Source organism: Salvelinus alpinus, chromosome 5, assembly GCF_045679555.1.
Source record: "Salvelinus alpinus chromosome 5, SLU_Salpinus.1, whole genome shotgun sequence".
Classification (NCBI taxonomy): domain Eukaryota; kingdom Metazoa; phylum Chordata; class Actinopteri; order Salmoniformes; family Salmonidae; genus Salvelinus; species Salvelinus alpinus.
The window spans coordinates 6,431,638-6,450,578 of record NC_092090.1 but is presented as its reverse complement, the minus strand read 5'-3'; the positions used below and the strand labels follow the sequence as shown (position 1 = coordinate 6,450,578).

Below are 18,941 nucleotides of genomic sequence, written 5' to 3'. Positions count from 1 at the left end.
CACACCTGCAGGACATTACAGACCCAAACCTCATGTCTTCATCAATACTGTAATAACACACCTGCAGGACATTACAGACCCAAACCTCATGTCTTCATCAATACTGTAATAACACACCTGCAGGACATTACAGACCCAAACCTCATGTCTTCATCAATACTGTAATAACACACCTGCAGGACATTACAGACCCAAACCTCATGTCTTCATCAATACTGTAATAACACACCTGCAGGACATTACAGACCCAAACCTCATGTCTTCATCAATACTGTAATAACACACCTGCAGGACATTACAGACCCAAACCTCATGTCTTCATCAATACTGTAATAACACACCTGCAGGACATTACAGACCCAAACCTCATGTCTTCATCAATACTGTAATAACACACCTGCAGGACATTACAGACCCAAACCTCATGTCTTCATCAATACTGTAATAACACACCTGCAGGACATTACAGACCCAAACCTCATGTCTTCATCAATACTGTAATAACACACCTGCAGGACATTACAGACCCAAACCTCATGTCTTCATCAATACTGTAATAACACACCTGCAGGACATTACAGACCCAAACCTCATGTCTTCATCAATACTGTAATAACACACTTGCAGGACATTACAGACCCAAACCTCATGTCTTCATCAATACTGTAATAACACACCTGCAGGACATTACAGACCCAAACCTCATGTCTTCATCAATACTGTAATAACACACCTGCAGGACATTACAGACCCAAACCTCATGTCTTCATCAATACTGTAATAACACACCTGCAGGACATTACAGACCCAAATCTCATGTCTTCATCAATACTGTAATAACACACCTGCAGGACATTACAGACCCAAACCTCATGTCTTCATCAATACTGTAATAACACCTGCTGGACATAACAGACCCAAACCTCATGTCTTCATCAATACTGTAATAACACCTGCAGGACATAACAGACCCAAACCTCATGTCTTCATCAATACTGTAATAACACCTGCAGGACATAACAGACCCAAACCTCATGTCTTCATCAATACTGTAATAACACACCTGCAGGACATAACAGACCCAAACCTCATGTCTTCATCAATACTGTAATAACACCTGCAGGACATAACAGACCCAAACCTCATGTCTTCATCAATACTGTAATAACACCTGCAGGACATTACAGACCCAAACCTCATGTCTTCATCAATACTGTAATAACACCTGCAGGACATAACAGACCCAAACCTCATGTCTTCATCAATACTGTAATAACACCTGCAGGACATTACAGACCCAAACCTCATGTCTTCATCAATACTGTAATAACACCTGCAGGACATAACAGACCCAAACCTCATGTCTTCATCAATACTGTAATAACACCTGCTGGACATTACAGACCCACACCTCATGTCTTCATCAATACTGTACTAACACCTGCTGGACATAACAGACCCAAACCTCATGTCTTCATCAATACTGTAATAACACCTGCTGGACATTACAGACCCAAACCTCATGTCTTCATCAATACTGTAATAACACACCTGCAGGACATTACAGACCCAAACCTCATGTCTTCATCAATACTGTAATAACACACCTGCAGGACATTACAGACCCAAACCTCATGTCTTCATCAATACTGTAATAACACACCTGCAGGACATTACAGACCCAAACCTCATGTCTTCATCAATACTGTAATAACACCTGCTGGACATTACAGACCCAAACCTCATGTCTTCATCAATACTGTAATAACACCTGCTGGACATTACAGACCCAAACCTCATGTCTTCATCAATACTGTAATAACACACCTGCAGGACATAACAGACCCAAACCTCATGTCTTCATCAATACTGTAATAACACACCTGCAGGACATTACAGACCCAAACCTCATGTCTTCATCAATACTGTAATAACACCTGCAGGACATAACAGACCCAAACCTCATGTCTTCATCAATACTGTAATAACACCTGCAGGACATAACAGACCCAAACCTCATGTCTTCATCAATACTGTAATAACACCTGCAGGACATTACAGACCCAAACCTCATGTCTTCATCAATACTGTAATAACACACCTGCAGGACATAACAGACCCAAACCTCATGTCTTCATCAATACTGTAATAACACACCTGCAGGACATTACAGACCCAAACCTCATGTCTTCATCAATACTGTAATAACACACCTGCAGGACATTACAGACCCAAACCTCATGTCTTCATCAATACTGTAATAGCACACCTGCAGGACATTACAGACCCAAACCTCATGTCTTCATCAATACTGTAATAACACACCTGCAGGACATTACAGACCCAAACCTCATGTCTTCATCAATACTGTAATAACACACCTGCAGGACATTACAGACCCAAACCTCATGTCTTCATCAATACTGTAATAACACACCTGCAGGACATTACAGACCCAAACCTCATGTCTTCATCAATACTGTAATAACACACCTGCAGGACATTACAGACCCAAACCTCATGTCTTCATCAATACTGTAATAACACACCTGCAGGACATTACAGACCCAAATCTCATGTCTTCATCAATACTGTAATAACACACCTGCAGGACATTACAGACCCAAACCTCATGTCTTCATCAATACTGTAATAACACACCTGCAGGACATTACAGACCCAAACCTCATGTCTTCATCAATACTGTAATAACACACCTGCAGGACATTACAGACCCAAACCTCATGTCTTCATCAATACTGTAATAACACACCTGCAGGACATTACAGACCCAAACCTCATGTCTTCATCAATACTGTAATAACACACCTGCAGGACATTACAGACCCAAACCTCATGTCTTCATCAATACTGTAATAACACACCTGCAGGACATTACAGACCCAAACCTCATGTCTTCATCAATACTGTAATAACACACCTGCAGGACATTACAGACCCAAATCTCATGTCTTCATCAATACTGTAATAACACACCTGCAGGACATTACAGACCCAAACCTCATGTCTTCATCAATACTGTAATAACACACCTGCAGGACATTACAGACCCAAACCTCATGTCTTCATCAATACTGTAATAACACACCTGCAGGACATTACAGACCCAAACCTCATGTCTTCATCAATACTGTAATAACACACCTGCAGGACATTACAGACCCAAACCTCATGTCTTCATCAATACTGTAATAACACACCTGCAGGACATTACAGACCCAAATCTCATGTCTTCATCAATACTGTAATAACACACCTGCAGGACATTACAGACCCAAACCTCATGTCTTCATCAATACTGTAATAACACACCTGCAGGACATTACAGACCCAAACCTCATGTCTTCATCAATACTGTAATAACACACCTGCAGGACATTACAGACCCAAACCTCATGTCTTCATCAATACTGTAATAACACACCTGCAGGACATTACAGACCCAAACCTCATGTCTTCATCAATACTGTAATAACACACCTGCAGGACATTACAGACCCAAACCTCATGTCTTCATCAATACTGTAATAACACACCTGCAGGACATTACAGACCCAAACCTCATGTCTTCATCAATACTGTAATAACACACCTGCAGGACATTACAGACCCAAACCTCATGTCTTCATCAATACTGTAATAACACACTTGCAGGACATTACAGACCCAAACCTCATGTCTTCATCAATACTGTAATAACACCTGCTGGACATAAGAGACCCAACAGGTGCAAGCAGATAGTCAGAGACTGGCGAATAGGGAGTCAATGCATTTAGCAGATAGATAGATACTGTTAATTTTGTATTGTTTATTTCACTTTTGTATGATATCTACCTCACTTGCTTTGGCAATGTTAACACATGTTTCCCATGCCAATAAAGCCCATTGAATTGAATTGAATTGAATAGATAGATAGATAGATAGATAGATAGATAGATAGATAGATAGATAGATAGATAGATAGAAGAGTATGAAACATGGACCATTCAGATGTCACAACTGAAGAGAGATGGGAGACAGACAAATACAGTTCGACTAATAGCTGATTGTTTCAGGTAATAATAAAGACAAGGTGATATTCTAATCCTAAATCCCCCCCCCCCCCCAAAATGCATGGGAAAGATAGGCTCAATTTAATTAGTCAAAATGGGCACTCATCTTGCCCCTTCATTTGAGATAGAGGCTGGCAAGACGCCAGAGAGCCTGTGAATGACTTACGTGATGAAGTCCATGAAGCTTGCCAGCGGTTCATAGGACTGGTTCCTCATGTGACGAAACTCCACCACCATCTTCTCTTTGAGCTTGTCGTCGATGACGGACACGGTGAGGGGCGATGGCTCGTTGGCCAGGAAGCTGCCATAGTCCGTGCTCTGCAGATGGAGCTTCAGGTCTGCATGGGGGGGGGGGGGGGGGGACACACACGACGTCTTCAGATACTAGGTAACAGCGGCTTTCAACAGACAATAATAACACAGGACAAGTACAAGCTCATATTAATGCCGCTGTGAGAGGGCATGATGCTAATGGTACATTAGAGACCCATGAACAAGGGACGAGGCTAGCTAGCTATGTGTCTAGAATGCCTCCATTTTACATGATGTGAAAGCTAATTAGAGACCCTTACACAAGGGAAGAGGCTAGCTAGCTGTGTCTAGAATGCTTCCATTTTACATGATGTGAAAGCTAATTAGAGACCCTTACACAAGGGAAGAGGCTAGCTAGCTGTGTGTCTAGAATGCTTCCATTTTACATGATGTGAAAGCTAATTAGAGACCCTTACACAAGGGAAGAGGCTAGCTAGCTGTGTGTCTAGAATGCCTCCATTTTACATGGTGTGAAAGCTAATTAGAGACCCTTACACAAGGGAAGAGGCTAGCTAGCTACGTGTCTAGAATGCCTCCATTTTACATGGTGTGAAAGCTAATTAGAGACCCTTACACAAGGGAAGAGGCTAGCTAGCTGTGTCTAGAATGCTTCCATTTTACATGATGTGAAAGCTAATTAGAGACCCTTACACAAGGGAAGAGGCTAGCTAGCTGTGTGTCTAGAATGCTTCCATTTTACATGATGTGAAAGCTAATTAGAGACCCTTACACAAGGGAAGAGGCTAGCTAGCTACGTGTCTAGAATGATTCCATTTTACATGATGTGAAAGCTAATTAGAGACCCTTACACAAGGGAAGAGGCTAGCTAGCTATGTGTCTAGAATGCCTCCATTTTACATGATGTGAAAGCTAATTGAGCAATACTCTGAGCAATAGTTTCAGTTCCTCATAGAAATCCCTCTGTTGATCAACCTGATGTGATTTATTTAACCTTTTATGTCGGCAGCCTGGTAATGAAGAATTCATGAATCGCTGCTAATGGTTCTTGCTAACGGTTCTTAAAAAAAAAAAAAAACTCATGCTACTAGCTTGTTAATACACTGCACAAAGAAATAAAGGGAACACTTAAACAACACAATGTAACTCCAAGTCAATCACACTTCTGTGAAATCAAACTGTCCACTTAGGAAGCAACACTGATTGACAATAAATGTCACATGCTGTTGTGCAAATGGAATAGACAAAAGGTGGAAATTATAGGCAATTAGCAAGACACCCCCAATAAAGGAGTGGTTCTGCAGGTGGTGACCACAGACCACTTCTCAGTTCCTATGCTTCCTGGCTGATGTTTTGGTCACTTTTGAATGCTGGCGGTGCTTTCACTCTAGTGGTAGCATGAGACGGAGTCTTCAACCCACACAAGTGGCTCAGGTAGTGCAGCTCATCCAGGATGGCACATCAATGCGAGCTGTGGGAAGAAGGTTTGCTGTGTCTGTCAGCGTAGTGTCCAGAGCATGGAGGCGCTACCAGGAGACAGGCCAGTACATCAGGAGACGTGGAGGAGGCCGTAGGAGGGCAACAACCCAGCAGCAGGACCGCTACCTCCGCCTTTGTGCAAGGAGGAGCACTGCCAGAGCCCTGCAAAATGACCTCCAGCAGGCCACAAATGTGCATGTGTCAGCATATGGTCTCACAAGGGGTCTGAGGATCTCATCTCGGTACCTAATGGCAGTCAGGCTACCTCTGGCGAGCACATGGAGGGCTGTGCGGCCCCCCAAAGAAATGCCACCCCACACCATGACTGACCCACCGCCAAACCGGTCATGCTGGAGGATGTTGCAGGCAGCAGAACGTTCTCCACGGCGTCTTCAGACTCTGTCACGTCTGTCACATGTGCTCAGTGTGAACCTGCTTTCATCTGTGAAGAGCACAGGGCGCCAGTGGCGAATTTGCCAATCTTGGTGTTCTCTGGCAAATGCCAAACGTCCTGCACGGTGTTGGGCTGTAAGCACAACCCCCACCTGTGGATGTCGGGCCCTCATACCACCCTCATGGAGTCTGTTTCTGACCGTTTGAGCAGACACATGGCACAAATGGCTCAGCCTGGTCCGTTTGGCCCGGGGTAGGCCATATACATATATATATATATATAAAGTCGGAAGTTTACATACACCTTAGCCAAATATATTTCAACTCAGTTTTTCACAATTCCTGACATTTAATCCTAGTAAAAATTCCCCATCTTTGGTCAGTTAGGGTTACCACTTTATTTTAAGAAAGCGAAATGTCAGAATAATAGTAGAGAGAATGACTTTTCAGCTTCTTTTTTTTTTCTTTCATCACATTCCCAGTGGTTCAGAAGTTTACATACCCTCAATTAGTATTTGGTAGTATTGCCTTTAAATTGTTTAACTTGGGTCAAATGCCTCGGGTAACCTTCCACAAGCTTCCCACAATAGGTTGGGTGAATTTTGGCCCATTCCTCCTGACAGAGCTGGTGTAACTGAGTCAGGTTTGTAGGCCTCCTTGCTCGCACACGCTCTTTCAGTTCCGCCCACACATTTTCTATAGGATTGAGGTCAGGGCTTTGTGATGGCCACTCCAATACCTTCACTTCGTTGTCCTTAAGCCATTTTGCCACAACTTTGGAAGTATGCTTGGGGTCATTGTCCATTTGGAAGACCCATTTGTGAGCAAGCTTTAACTTCCTGACTGTTGTCTTGATGTTGCTTCAATATACACATATTTTTCATCCCTCATGATGCCATCTATTTTGTGAAGTGCACCAGTCCCTCCTGCAGCAAAGCACCCACACTACATGATGCTGCCACCGCCGTGCTTCACGGTTAGGATGGTATTCTTCGGCTTGCAAGCCGCCCCCTTTTTCCTCCAAACATAACGATGGTCATGATGGCCAGTTATATTTTTGTTTCATCAGATCAGAGAACATTTCTCAAAAAAAGTACAATCTTTGTCCCCATGTGCAGTTGCAAACCGTAGTCTGGCTTTTTTATGGCGGTTTTGGATCAGTGGCTTCTACCTGCTAAGCGGCCTTTCAGGTTATGTCCATATAGGACTCGTTTTACTGTTGATATAGATATTTTCGTACCCGTTTCCTCCAGCATCTTCACAAGGTCCTTTGCTGTTGTTTTGGGATTGATTTGCACTTTTCGCACCAAAGTACGTTCATCTCTAGGAGACAGAACATGTCTCCTTCCTGAGCGGTATGACGGCTGCGTGGTCCCATGGTGTTTAGACTTGCGTACCAAAGTTTGTACAGATGAACGTGGCACCTTCGGGTGTTTGGAAATTGCTCCCAAGGATGAACCAGGAGGTCTATATTTTTTTCCCTGAGGTCTTGACTGATTTATTTTGATTTTCCCATGATGTCAAGCAGAGAGGCACTGCGTTTGAAGGTAGGCCTTGAAATACATCCACAGGTACACATCCAATTGACTCAAATTATGTAAATTAGCCTATCAGAAGCTTCTAAGCCATATAATTTTCTGGAATTTTCCAAGCTGTTTAAAGGCACAACTTAGTGTATGTAAACTTCTGACCCACTGGAATTGTGACACAGTGAATGATAAGTGAAATAATATGTCTAAACAATTGTTGGAAAAATGACTTGTGTCATGCACAAAGTAGATGTCCTAACCGACTTGCCAAAACTATAGTTTGTTAACAAGACATTTGTGGAGTGGTTGAAAAACGAGTTTTAATGACTACAACCTAAGTGTATGTAAACTTCCGACTTCAGCTGTGTGTGTGTGTGTGTGTGTGTGTGTGTGTGTATAGCTGACATCGTCTTAACTCTCGCTGCATTTTATTAATTATGACAGAAAAATAAAGCCACGCCAACATTATTTACAAGGTAACGTTAATGGTGAGCTGACAGAAAATAACTTCCTGTCAGTATGACGTTACAGGAGCATCATGTTACAGGAGGATTTGAGCTGGTTGCTGTGACAGTCGCAGATAAAAAAAATTTAGGAAACTGACAGTCGCATGTCGTTCGAACAATTATAAACTGTCCTTTAAGAGTAACGTCAACCTCCTTTAGTCCACTATTGGGCTACCTGGCACGCTAGCTTCCCAGCTTCTTACATTTAGCTAGGTAAATTAACGTTAGCTAGCTAATTCAAAGAATAATAATATCGGTTGAGACCCAATTTCATCTAAAAATCTAGCTAATTTACAAGCCCATTTAACTCTAATTAACGTTACTGACATCCATATACCAAACTGATAATTAATCAGCTACTATTCATGAGAAAGTAACCTTATGTAACGTTAGCTAGCTAAATAGATAATACAAGGACCCATCACGAGATACTAGTTAGTAACCTACTGTTATAGCTGGCTAGAGTTGTCATTAACGTTAGCCTGCAAATAGTTAGTATAGGTACAGTAGTAGCATGGCGACTGGCCATGTCGTCAGAAACGCCACATTTTTTATCCAGTAACGTTTTGTAACGTTAGCAATACCATTTGAAACGGCACTCTGTACATTTGACAACATAGCTAGCCAGATGACCAGCTGGCTAGCTAGCTCGCTAACGTTAGCACTGACTCACCTTCCAGGGTTTCACACTGGACGAGATTTAGATAGTCTCCCTGTGAAAGAATTCCAGCCTTAAAACCCCTGACCAACCCTTCCAAGTAACCATTATCCACATTAAAATACAGCTCCGAGAAAATAGGCATTTTGAGGCCTCAAAATATATCCGTATATTGATGAAATACAACCGTTTCAGGGAAAAGATTCTGGACAGCTGAGCGCAGATACCCGGCTGTAGAAAGACACGTGATCACTCGCCACCAATATCATGTGACTCAATCTGCTTTCGATGACGTTGAGTGCAAGACGTAATGCCGCGTTCCGATCTACTGGAAACTCGGAAATATCCGACTTCAGCGCGTTCACGATTACTGGGAACTCGGGAAATAAACGAGCTCCAACTGGGAAAATCGTTTTGAAGGACCTGAAGATCACTGACGTCATGATTTTACCTAGTTCTTTTCGAGGTCCCAGTTGTCTTGAAAGCACCAGGAGGAGGAGCTGCGGAGAGGGCTTGACAACATGCTCGGGATGATAATGGCAGCAAGTAGTGTGGACGAAATGGAGAAAAGGTTAGAGAAGCAACAGCTGTGCTGGAATGCCAACAATATGGGTGTCAGTTCTGATGATATGGTGGGGAGGATGAGGGTCAAGGACTTGAATGGTCGGTAGTGGAAAGACACAGGAAGAAGAGAGATCATGATACTGAAAGACACATGAAGAAGAGAGATCATTATACTGAAAGACACAGGAAGAAGAGAGATCATGATACTGGAAGACACAGGAAGAAGAGAGATCATTATACTGAAAGACACAGGATGAAGAGAGATCATTATACTGAAAGACACAGGAAGAAGAGACATCATGATACTGAAAGACACAGGAAGAAGAGAGATCATGATACTGAAAGACACAGGAAGAAGAGAGATCATGATACTGAAAGACACAGGAAGAAGAGAGATCATGATACTGAAAGACACAGGAAGAAGAGAGATCATGATACTGAAAGACACAGGAAGAAGAGAGATCATGATACTGAAAGACACAGGAAGAAGAGAGATCATGATACTGAAAGACACAGGAAGAAGAGAGATCATGATACTGAAAGACACAGGAAGAAGAGACATCATGATACTGAAAGACACAGGAAGCAGAGAGATCATGATACTGAAAGACACAGGAAGCAGAGAGATCATGATACTGAAAGACACGGGAAGAAGAGAGATCATGATACAGAAAGACACAGGAAGAAGAGAGATCATGATACTGAAAGACACAGGAAGAAGAGTGATCATGATACTGAAAGACACAGGAAGCAGAGAGATCATGATACAGAAAGACACAGGAAGCAGAGAGATCATGATACAGAAAGACACAGGAAGCAGAGAGATCACGATACAGAAAGCAGTGGAGCGTCTAGTAAAGAAAGCATAAAGATTATTAATATTTTGTGGCGGTCAGGTTCAGCAAGGGAAGATTGTGCAAATGGAAAAGCTTAATGGGAAGAAGATGAAAAGCCATGTCCCTGGTGCTTATGCCAGGTGGAGGGGAGTCGTCACCGGTGTCCCGTTATCCACAGATGATATTAAAGAAAATGTGACTGGAAGGCAGAGTGATTGAGGCCAAAAGGTTGATCAGTAGGAAAAGAAGGGTCACATGACTGAAAGCCTATCAGTGATGCTGAGGTTTGAGAAGGTTTTACCTGGGAAAAAGTACAGAGAGGATTCCTTAGTTTCAGTGTGAGAGAATTTGTCCCATCCCCATTGTTCTAAATGCTAAAGAATGAGACATGTAGCTGTTCACACCAGGTGTCTTAGGCTTCGTTGTAGTGAAACACGTCACTCCCGGTCTGCATTTTGACAGTTCGTAGGCAAACGTTATATATCTTGGTATTTTAGTAGTAAATCTAGCTGTTTTGCCCCTAGCGGTTCAACTGTACACTTGAAATCATGATGTAGTGGCACCATGTCATCTCCAGGGAGGGTTCAGTATGAAAGACCCTTCTAGATGTGCTGGGTGGTACCCATAGACATTAAAACCACTAGATGTGCTGGGTGGTTCCCATAGACATTAAAACCACTAGATGTGCTGGGTGGTTCCCATAGACATTAAAACCACTAGATGTGCTGGGTGGTTCCCATAGACATTAAAACCACTAGATGTGCTGGGTGGGACACATAGACATTAAAACCACTAGATGTGCTGGGTGGTTCCCATAGACATTAAAACCACTAGATGTGCTGGGTGGTTCCCATAGACATTAAAACCACTAGATGTGCTGGGTGGTTCCCATAGACATTAAAACCACTAGATGTGCTGGGTGGTACACATAGACATTAAAACCACTAGATGTGCTGGGTGGGACACATAGACATTAAAACCACTAGATGTGCTGGGTGGTTCCCATAGACATTAAAACCACTAGATGTGCTGGGTGGTTCCCATAGACATTAAAACCACTAGATGTGCTGGGTGGTTCCCATAGACATTAAAACCACTAGATGTGCTGGGTGGTTCCCATAGATATTAAAACCACTAGATGTGCTGGGTGGTTCCCATAGACATTAAAACCACTAGATGTGCTGGGTGGTTCCCATAGACATTAAAACCACTAGAGGTGCTGGGTGGTACCCTGTTAAAAGATTTTATAAAGGTTTAAGATAAATTATTAAATAAGTCCTCCACGTATCGAAAACTCCCGATGGCGCAGGATGATGATGCTGGAAGTATTTACATTTGTGTTTGAAGAGCCAAGCTGAACCGCTTTGATAAATGTTTAAAGGGCATGTATCATTTAATGATGTATTTTGTTTCCTTAAAGGAGACGAGATTAATGGGTATGGTCCACACTCCAGGCCACCTGGTGGCGCTAATACACCTTCAAGTTGGTTGTCAACTGCCATAAAAAAAATACACAGTATTTTTCCTTTCAAAATCACTGATATTTCAAAATCGACTTTGACTGAGACGTGAGATACTGATATTCGATTTCAACATACAGCCAATAGAACATTTAATTAAATTAATTCATTAATTCAAATTCCTCATCAGCTAGAGTTGAGAGAAATTCAATATTTGTTCTTTTTATCATGGAATTGTATGAAATATCCCCTGAGGTGAGATCTTCATATATATATATATATATATATATATATATATATATATATATATATATATATATATACATATATATGAGTGGTCAGGAGAAAGCAACCGACTGTAGTTGAAAGTCGAGGAGGTGCATCTGCGACAGCCGAAAGTCAGACACTAATGTGGTTTTCCAACAGCAAGCCTCAGATCAACATGGCACTGTTGCCTTTGTTTCTAAAATGTTTTCCAACTGACATCAACGGTTTCTTAATGAGTAGCAGCCATATGTAGCTGCTCAGTGAAACAACTTGTTCTCACTTGAAGGATGGAACCCAAGGAGCACTCAGTTCTATTCCAGAACCCGGGTAAAGAACACCAAGGAGCACTCAGTTCTATTCCAGAACCCAGGTAAAGAACACCAAGGAGCACTCAGTTCTATTACAGAACCCAGGTAAAGAACACCAAGGAGCACTCAGTTCTCTTGTTCTCACTTAGAGGATAGAACCCAGCCTGAGTGGTGTTTATCTGAATGCTGAGAACCTAAGAACAACAGATATTTTGCCCGACTAGAACTTGAAATAAGTTGTGTTTCTTTGGGTCAGTAGATAAAGGGCCTCATCTGACTCTGGGTCAGTAGATAAAGGACCTCATCTGACTCTGGGTCAGTAGATAAAGGACCTCATCTGACTCTGGGTCAGTAGATAAAGGACCTCATCTGACTCTGGGTCAGTAGATAAAGGGCCTCATCTGACTCTGGGTCAGTAGATAAAGGACCTCATCTGACTCTGGGTCAGTAGATAAAGGACCTCATCTGACTCTGGGTCAGTAGATAAAGGACCTCATCTGACTCTGGGTCAGTAGATAAAGGGACTCTGACTCTGGGTCAGTAGATAAAGGACCTCATCTGACTCTGGGTCAGTAGATAAAGGGACTCTGACTCTGGGTCAGTAGATAAAGGACCTCATCTGACTCTGGGTCAGTAGATAAAGGACCTCATCTGACTCTGGGTCAGTAGATAAAGGACCTCATCTGACTCTGGGTCAGTAGATAAAGGACCTCATCTGACTCTGGGTCAGTAGATAAAGGGCCTCATCTGACTCTGGGTCAGTAGATAAAGGGACTCTGACTCTGGGTCAGTAGATAAAGGACCTCATCTGACTCTGGGTCAGTAGATAAAGGACCTCATCTGACTCTGGGTCAGTAGATAAAGGGTCTCATCTGACTCTGGGTCAGTAGATAAAGGACCTCATCTGACTCTGGGTCAGTAGATAAAGGGCCTCATCTGACTCTGGGTCAGTAGATAAAGGGCCTCATCTGACTCTGGGTCAGTAGATAAAGGGCCTCATCTGACTCTGGGTCTGTAGATAAAGGACCTCATCTGGCTCTGGGTCAGTAGATAAAGGGCCTCATCTGACTCTGGGTCAGTAGATAAAGGACCTCATCTGACTCTGGGTCAGTAGATAAAGGGCCTCATCTGACTCTGGGTCAGTAGATAAAGGACCTCATCTGACTCTGGGTCAGTAGATAAAGGGCCTCATCTGACTCTGGGTCAGTAGATAAAGGACCTCATCTGACTCTGGGTCAGTAGATAAAGGGCCTCATCTGACTCTGGGTCAGTAGATAAAGGACCTCATCTGACTCTGGGTCAGTAGATAAAGGGCCTCATCTGACTCTGGGTCAGTAGATAAAGGACCTCATCTGACTCTGGGTCAGTAGATAAAGGGCCTCATCTGACTCTGGGTCAGTAGATAAAGGGCCTCATCTGACTCTGGGTCAGTAGATAAAGGGCCTCATCTGACTCTGGGTCAGTAGATAAAGGACCTCATCTGACTCTGGGTCTGTAGATAAAGGGCCTCATCTGACTCTGGGTCAGTAGATAAAGGACCTCATCTGACTCTGGGTCAGTAGATAAAGGGCCCCATCTGACTCTGGGTCAGTAGATAAAGGACCTCATCTGACTCTGGGTCAGTAGATAAAGGACCTCATCTGACTCTGGGTCAGTAGATAAAGGGCCTCATCTGACTCTGGGTCAGTAGATAAACGGCCTCATCTGACTCTGGGTCAGTAGATAAACGGCCTCATCTGACTCTGGCTCAGTACATAAAGGGCCTCATCTGACTCTGGGTCAGTAGATAAAGGGCAAGCAGAACCCCCCCTAAGCAGAACCCCCCCCGCCCCATGCTGATGCTCACTAGTCCCTGGCCTCCAGCCTCCCCCTCCCCCCCACTGGTTGACCTACTGTATACCGTCATCCAAATTGATGATTGTTTGCTTTCATGTGTCACTTCCGTACTGACTTAAAGCTAACCACCATAAATAACCACTGCCAGGAATTCCCATTAAAAAATGTTCTATGAAACATTACATAAATAAAATTTAAAAAATCTATTAAATTAAATATGTCCCTAAAAGCAATGCAGAGTTCACCAAGATGCGTTGTGAGATGTATTTGAAGAGGTTACGGCTACTCACCAATTCCAGGAAATGCATCAGGACTCTCCCTATCAGCCCCATTCTGAGTATATTACATCTTAATGAGCTCTGCTACTACATACATTAGACCACAAAGGGACCAGATCCAGAAGTGGATTTGTACTAAATTGATGTTTTTCAAAAAACATTTACTGAGAAATATATTGAATCAAAAATAACAACAGGTTTAATTGGTACTTCCTGTTTACCAAATAAAATAAAGCAGTGTTCTTTATTTTATAATAGATTGTTACACGTAGACCTATGCACAATATTCTGTACTTACACTTTTCGGCCGACTGAGAATTATTATGCATTATTACAAATACTATAAACAATCATCTAGATAAGTGACACGTTAAAAACAAACTATATTTCCTTACATGAACCCCCCCCCCCCCCCCCCCCCCCCCCCCCCCCCAAGTACAAACGGTTCATGGAATCAGACGTCAGAGCTCTGTGAAGTACTGAACAACTATGTCGAGAGTCGTTGGTTACCGTGAGGTCAAAGGAATGACAAAACTATGACTTCTGGGTATTTCCCTTCACATTAAGTGCTAAACCAGCCAACTGTACTCAGCGACTTATTAATGATGATCCAGCCTCTACAACATACTGTGTGTCTAGGTGATGTATCTATATAGGAAGGGTTGGATATAGGAGGGGTTAGGTAATGTGTCTATAGGAGGGGTTGGGTAATGTGTCTATATAGGAGGGATTGGGTAATGTATCTATATAGGAGGGGTTGGGTAATGTATCTATATAGGAGGGGTTGGGTAATGTGGCTATATAGGAGGGGTTGGATAATGTGTCTATATAGGAGGGGTTGGGTAATTTGTCTATATAGGAGGGGTTGGGTAATGTGGCTATATAGGAGGGGTTGGATAATGTGTCTATATAGGAGGGGTTGGGTAATGTGGCTATATAGGAGGGGTTGGATAATGTGTCTATATAGGAGGGGTTGGGTAATGTGTCTATATAGGAGGGGTTGGGTAATGTGGCTATATAGGAGGGGTTGGATAATGTGTCTATATAGGAGGGGTTGGGTAATGTGTCTATATAGGAGGGGTTGGGTAATATGTCTATATTAGAGGGGTTGGGTAATGTGTCTATATAGGAGGGGTTGGGTAATGTGTCTATATAGGAGGGGTTGGGTAATGTGTCTATATTAGAGGGGTTGGATATAGGAGGGGTTGGGTAATGTGTCTATATAGGAGGGGTTGGATAATGTGTCTATATAGGAGGGGTTGGGTAATGTGTCTATATAGGAGGGGTTGGGTAATGTGTCTATAGGAGGGGTTGGGTAATGTGTCTATATAGGAGGGGTTGGGTAATGTATCTATACAGGAGGGGTTGGGTAATGTGTCTATATAGGAGGGGTTGGATAATGTGTCTATATAGGAGGGGTTGGGTAATGTGTCTATATAGGAGGGGTTGGGTAATGTGTCTATAGGAGGGGTTGGGTAATGTGTCTATATAGGAGGGGTTGGGTAATGTGTCTATATAGGAGGGGTTGGGTAATGTGTCTATATAGGAGGGATTGGGTAATGTGTCTATAGGAGGGGTTGGGTAATGTGTCTATATTGGAGGGGTTGGGTAATGTGTCTATATAGGAGGGGTTGGGTAATGTGTCTATATAGGAGGGGTTGGGTAATGTGTCTATATAGGAGGGGTTGGGTAATGTGTCTATAGAAGGGGTTGGGTAATGTGTCTATAGGAGGGGTTGGGTAATGTGTCTATATAGGAGGGGTTGGGTAATGTGTCTATATAGGAGGGGTTGGATAATGTGTCTATAGGAGGGGTTGGGTAATGTGTCTATAGGAGGGGTTGGGTAATGTGTCTATATAGGAGGGGTTGGGTAATGTGTCTATAGGAGGGGTTGGGTAATGTGTCGATATAGGAGGGGTTGGGTAATGTGTCTATATTAGAGGGGTTGAGTAATGTGTCTATATAGGAGGGGTTGGGTAATGTGTAGATATAGGAGGGGTTGGGTAATGTGTCTATATTAGAGGGGTTGGGTAAAGTATCTATATAGGAGGGGTTGAATATAGGAGGGGTTGGGTAATGTGTCTATATAGGAGGGGTTGGGTAATGTGGCTATATAGGAGGGATTTGTGTAATGTGTCTATAGGAGGGGTTGGGTAATGTGTCCATATAGGAGGGGTTGGAGAATGTGTCTATAGGAGGGGTTGGGTAATGTGTCGATATAGGAGGGGTTGAATATAGGAGGGGTTGGGTAATGTGTCTATAGGAGGGGTTGGGTAATGTGTCTATATAGGAGGGGTTGGGTAATGTGTCTATAGGAGGGGTTAGGTAATGTGTCTATATAGGAGGGGTTGGGTAATGTGTCTATATAGGAGGGGTTGGGTAATGTGTCTATAGGAGGGGTTAGGTAATGTGTCTATATAGGAGGGGTTGGGTAATGTGTCTATATAGGAGGGGTTGGGTAATGTGTCTATATAGGAGGGGTTGGGTAATGTGTCTATAGGAGGGGTTAGGTAATGTGTCTATATAGGAGGGGTTGGGTAATGTGTCTATATAGGAGGGGTTGGGTAATGTGTCTATAGGAGGGGTTGGGTAATGTGTTTATATAGGAGGGGTTGGGTAATGTGTCTATATAGGAGGGGTTGGGTAATGTGTCTATAGGAGGGGTTGGGTAATGTGTCTATATTGGAGGGGTTGGGTAATGTGTCTATAGGAGGGGTTGGGTAATGTATCTATATAGGAGGGGTTGGGTAATGTGTCGATATAGGAGGGGTTAAGTAATGTGTCTATATTAGAGGGGTTGGGTAATGTTTCTATATAGGAGGGGTTGGGTAATGTGTCTATATTAGAGGGGTTGGGTAATGTGTCTATATTAGAGGGGTTGGGTAATGTGTCTATAGGAGGGGTTGGGTAATGTATCTATATAGGAGGGGTTGGGTAATGTGTCGATATAGGAGGGGTTAAGTAATGTGTCTATATTAGAGGGGTTGGGTAATGTGTCTATATTAGAGGGGTTGGGTAATGTGTCTATATTAGAGGGGTTGGGTAATGTATCTATATAGGAGGGGTTGGATAATGTGTCTATATTAGAGGGGTTGGGTAATGTGTCTATATAGGAGGGGTTGGGTAATGTGTCTATATAGGAGGGGTTGGGTAATGTGTCTATATAGGAGGGGTTGGGTAATGTGTCTATAGGAGGGGTTGGGTAATGTGTCTATATAGGAGGGGTTGGGTAATGTGTCTATATTAGAGGGGTTGGGTAATGTGTCTATAGGAGGGGTTGGATAATGTGTCTATATAGGAGGGGTTGGGTAATGTGTCTATATAGGAGGGGTTGGATAATGTGTCTATATAGGAGGGGTTGGGTAATGTGTCTATATAGGAGGGGTTGGGTAATGTGTCTATAGGAGGGGTTGGGTAATGTGTCGATATAGGAGGGGTTGGGTAATGTGTCGATATAGGAGGGGTTGGGTAATGTGTCTATATTAGAGGGGTTGGGTAATGTGTCGATATAGGAGGGGTTGGGTAATGTGTCTATATAGGAGGGGTTGGGTAATGTGTCTATATTAGAGGGGTTGGGTAATGTGTCTATATAGGAGGGATTGGGTAATGTGTCTATATTAGAGGGGTTGGGTAATGTGTCGATATAGGAGGGGTTGGGTAATGTGTCTATATTAGAGGGGTTGGGTAATGTGTCGATATAGGAGGGGTTGGGTAATGTGTCTATAGAAGGGGTTGGGTAATGTGTCTATATAGGAGGGGTTGGGTAATGTTTCTATATAGGAGGGGTTGGGTAATGTGTCTATATTAGAGGGGTTGGGTAACGTATCTATATAGGAGGGGTTGGATAATGTGTCTATATTAGAGGGGTTGGGTAATGTGTCTATATAGGAGGGGTTGGGTAATGTATCTATATATGAGGGGTTGGGTAATGTGTCTATATTAGAGGGGTTGGGTAATGTGTCGATATAGGAGGGGTTGGGTAATGTGTCTATATGAGGGGTTGGGTAATGTGTCTGTAGGAGGGGTTGGGTAATGTTTCTATATAGGAGGGGTTGGGTAATGTGTCTGTAGGAGGGGTTGGGTAATGTGTCTATATAGGAGGGGTTGGGTAATGTGTCTATAGGAGGGGTTGGGTAATGTGTCTATATGAGGGGTTGGGTAATGTGTCTATATAGGAGGGGTTGGGTAATGTGTCTATAGGAGGGGTTGGGTAATGTGTCTATATTAGAGGGGTTGGGTAATGTGTCTATATTGGAGGGGTTAGGTAATGTGTCTATAGGAGGGGTTGGGTAATGTGTCTGTAGGAGGGGTTGGGTAATGTGTCTATATAGGAGGGGTTGGGTAATGTGTCTATAGGAGGGGTTGGGTAATGTGTCTATATAGGAGGGGTTGGGTAATGTGTCTATATAGGAGGGGTTGGGTAATGTGTCTATAGGAGGGGTTGGGTAATGTGTCTATATAGGAGGGGTTGGGTAATATGTCTG

At 43.0% G+C, this 18,941-nt stretch overlaps 1 protein-coding gene across 1 annotated transcript in view; it reads right to left on the bottom strand.

Moving 5' to 3' along the window:
* The window catches only part of atp6v0d1 (ATPase H+ transporting V0 subunit d1), a 30,112-nt gene extending 20,920 nt beyond the window's left edge, over window positions 1-9,192 (bottom strand). Inside the window, exons 1-2 of the mRNA XM_071400427.1 lie at window positions 8,924-9,192; window positions 4,240-4,411 (exon numbers count right to left, since the gene is read on the bottom strand). Of these exons, the coding sequence (XP_071256528.1) occupies window positions 4,240-4,411; window positions 8,924-9,053 (302 nt within the window). The 5' untranslated portion in view covers window positions 9,054-9,192. The remainder of the gene's footprint in view (window positions 1-4,239; window positions 4,412-8,923) is intronic.
* Between the last annotated feature and the right edge of the window lie 9,749 nt (window positions 9,193-18,941).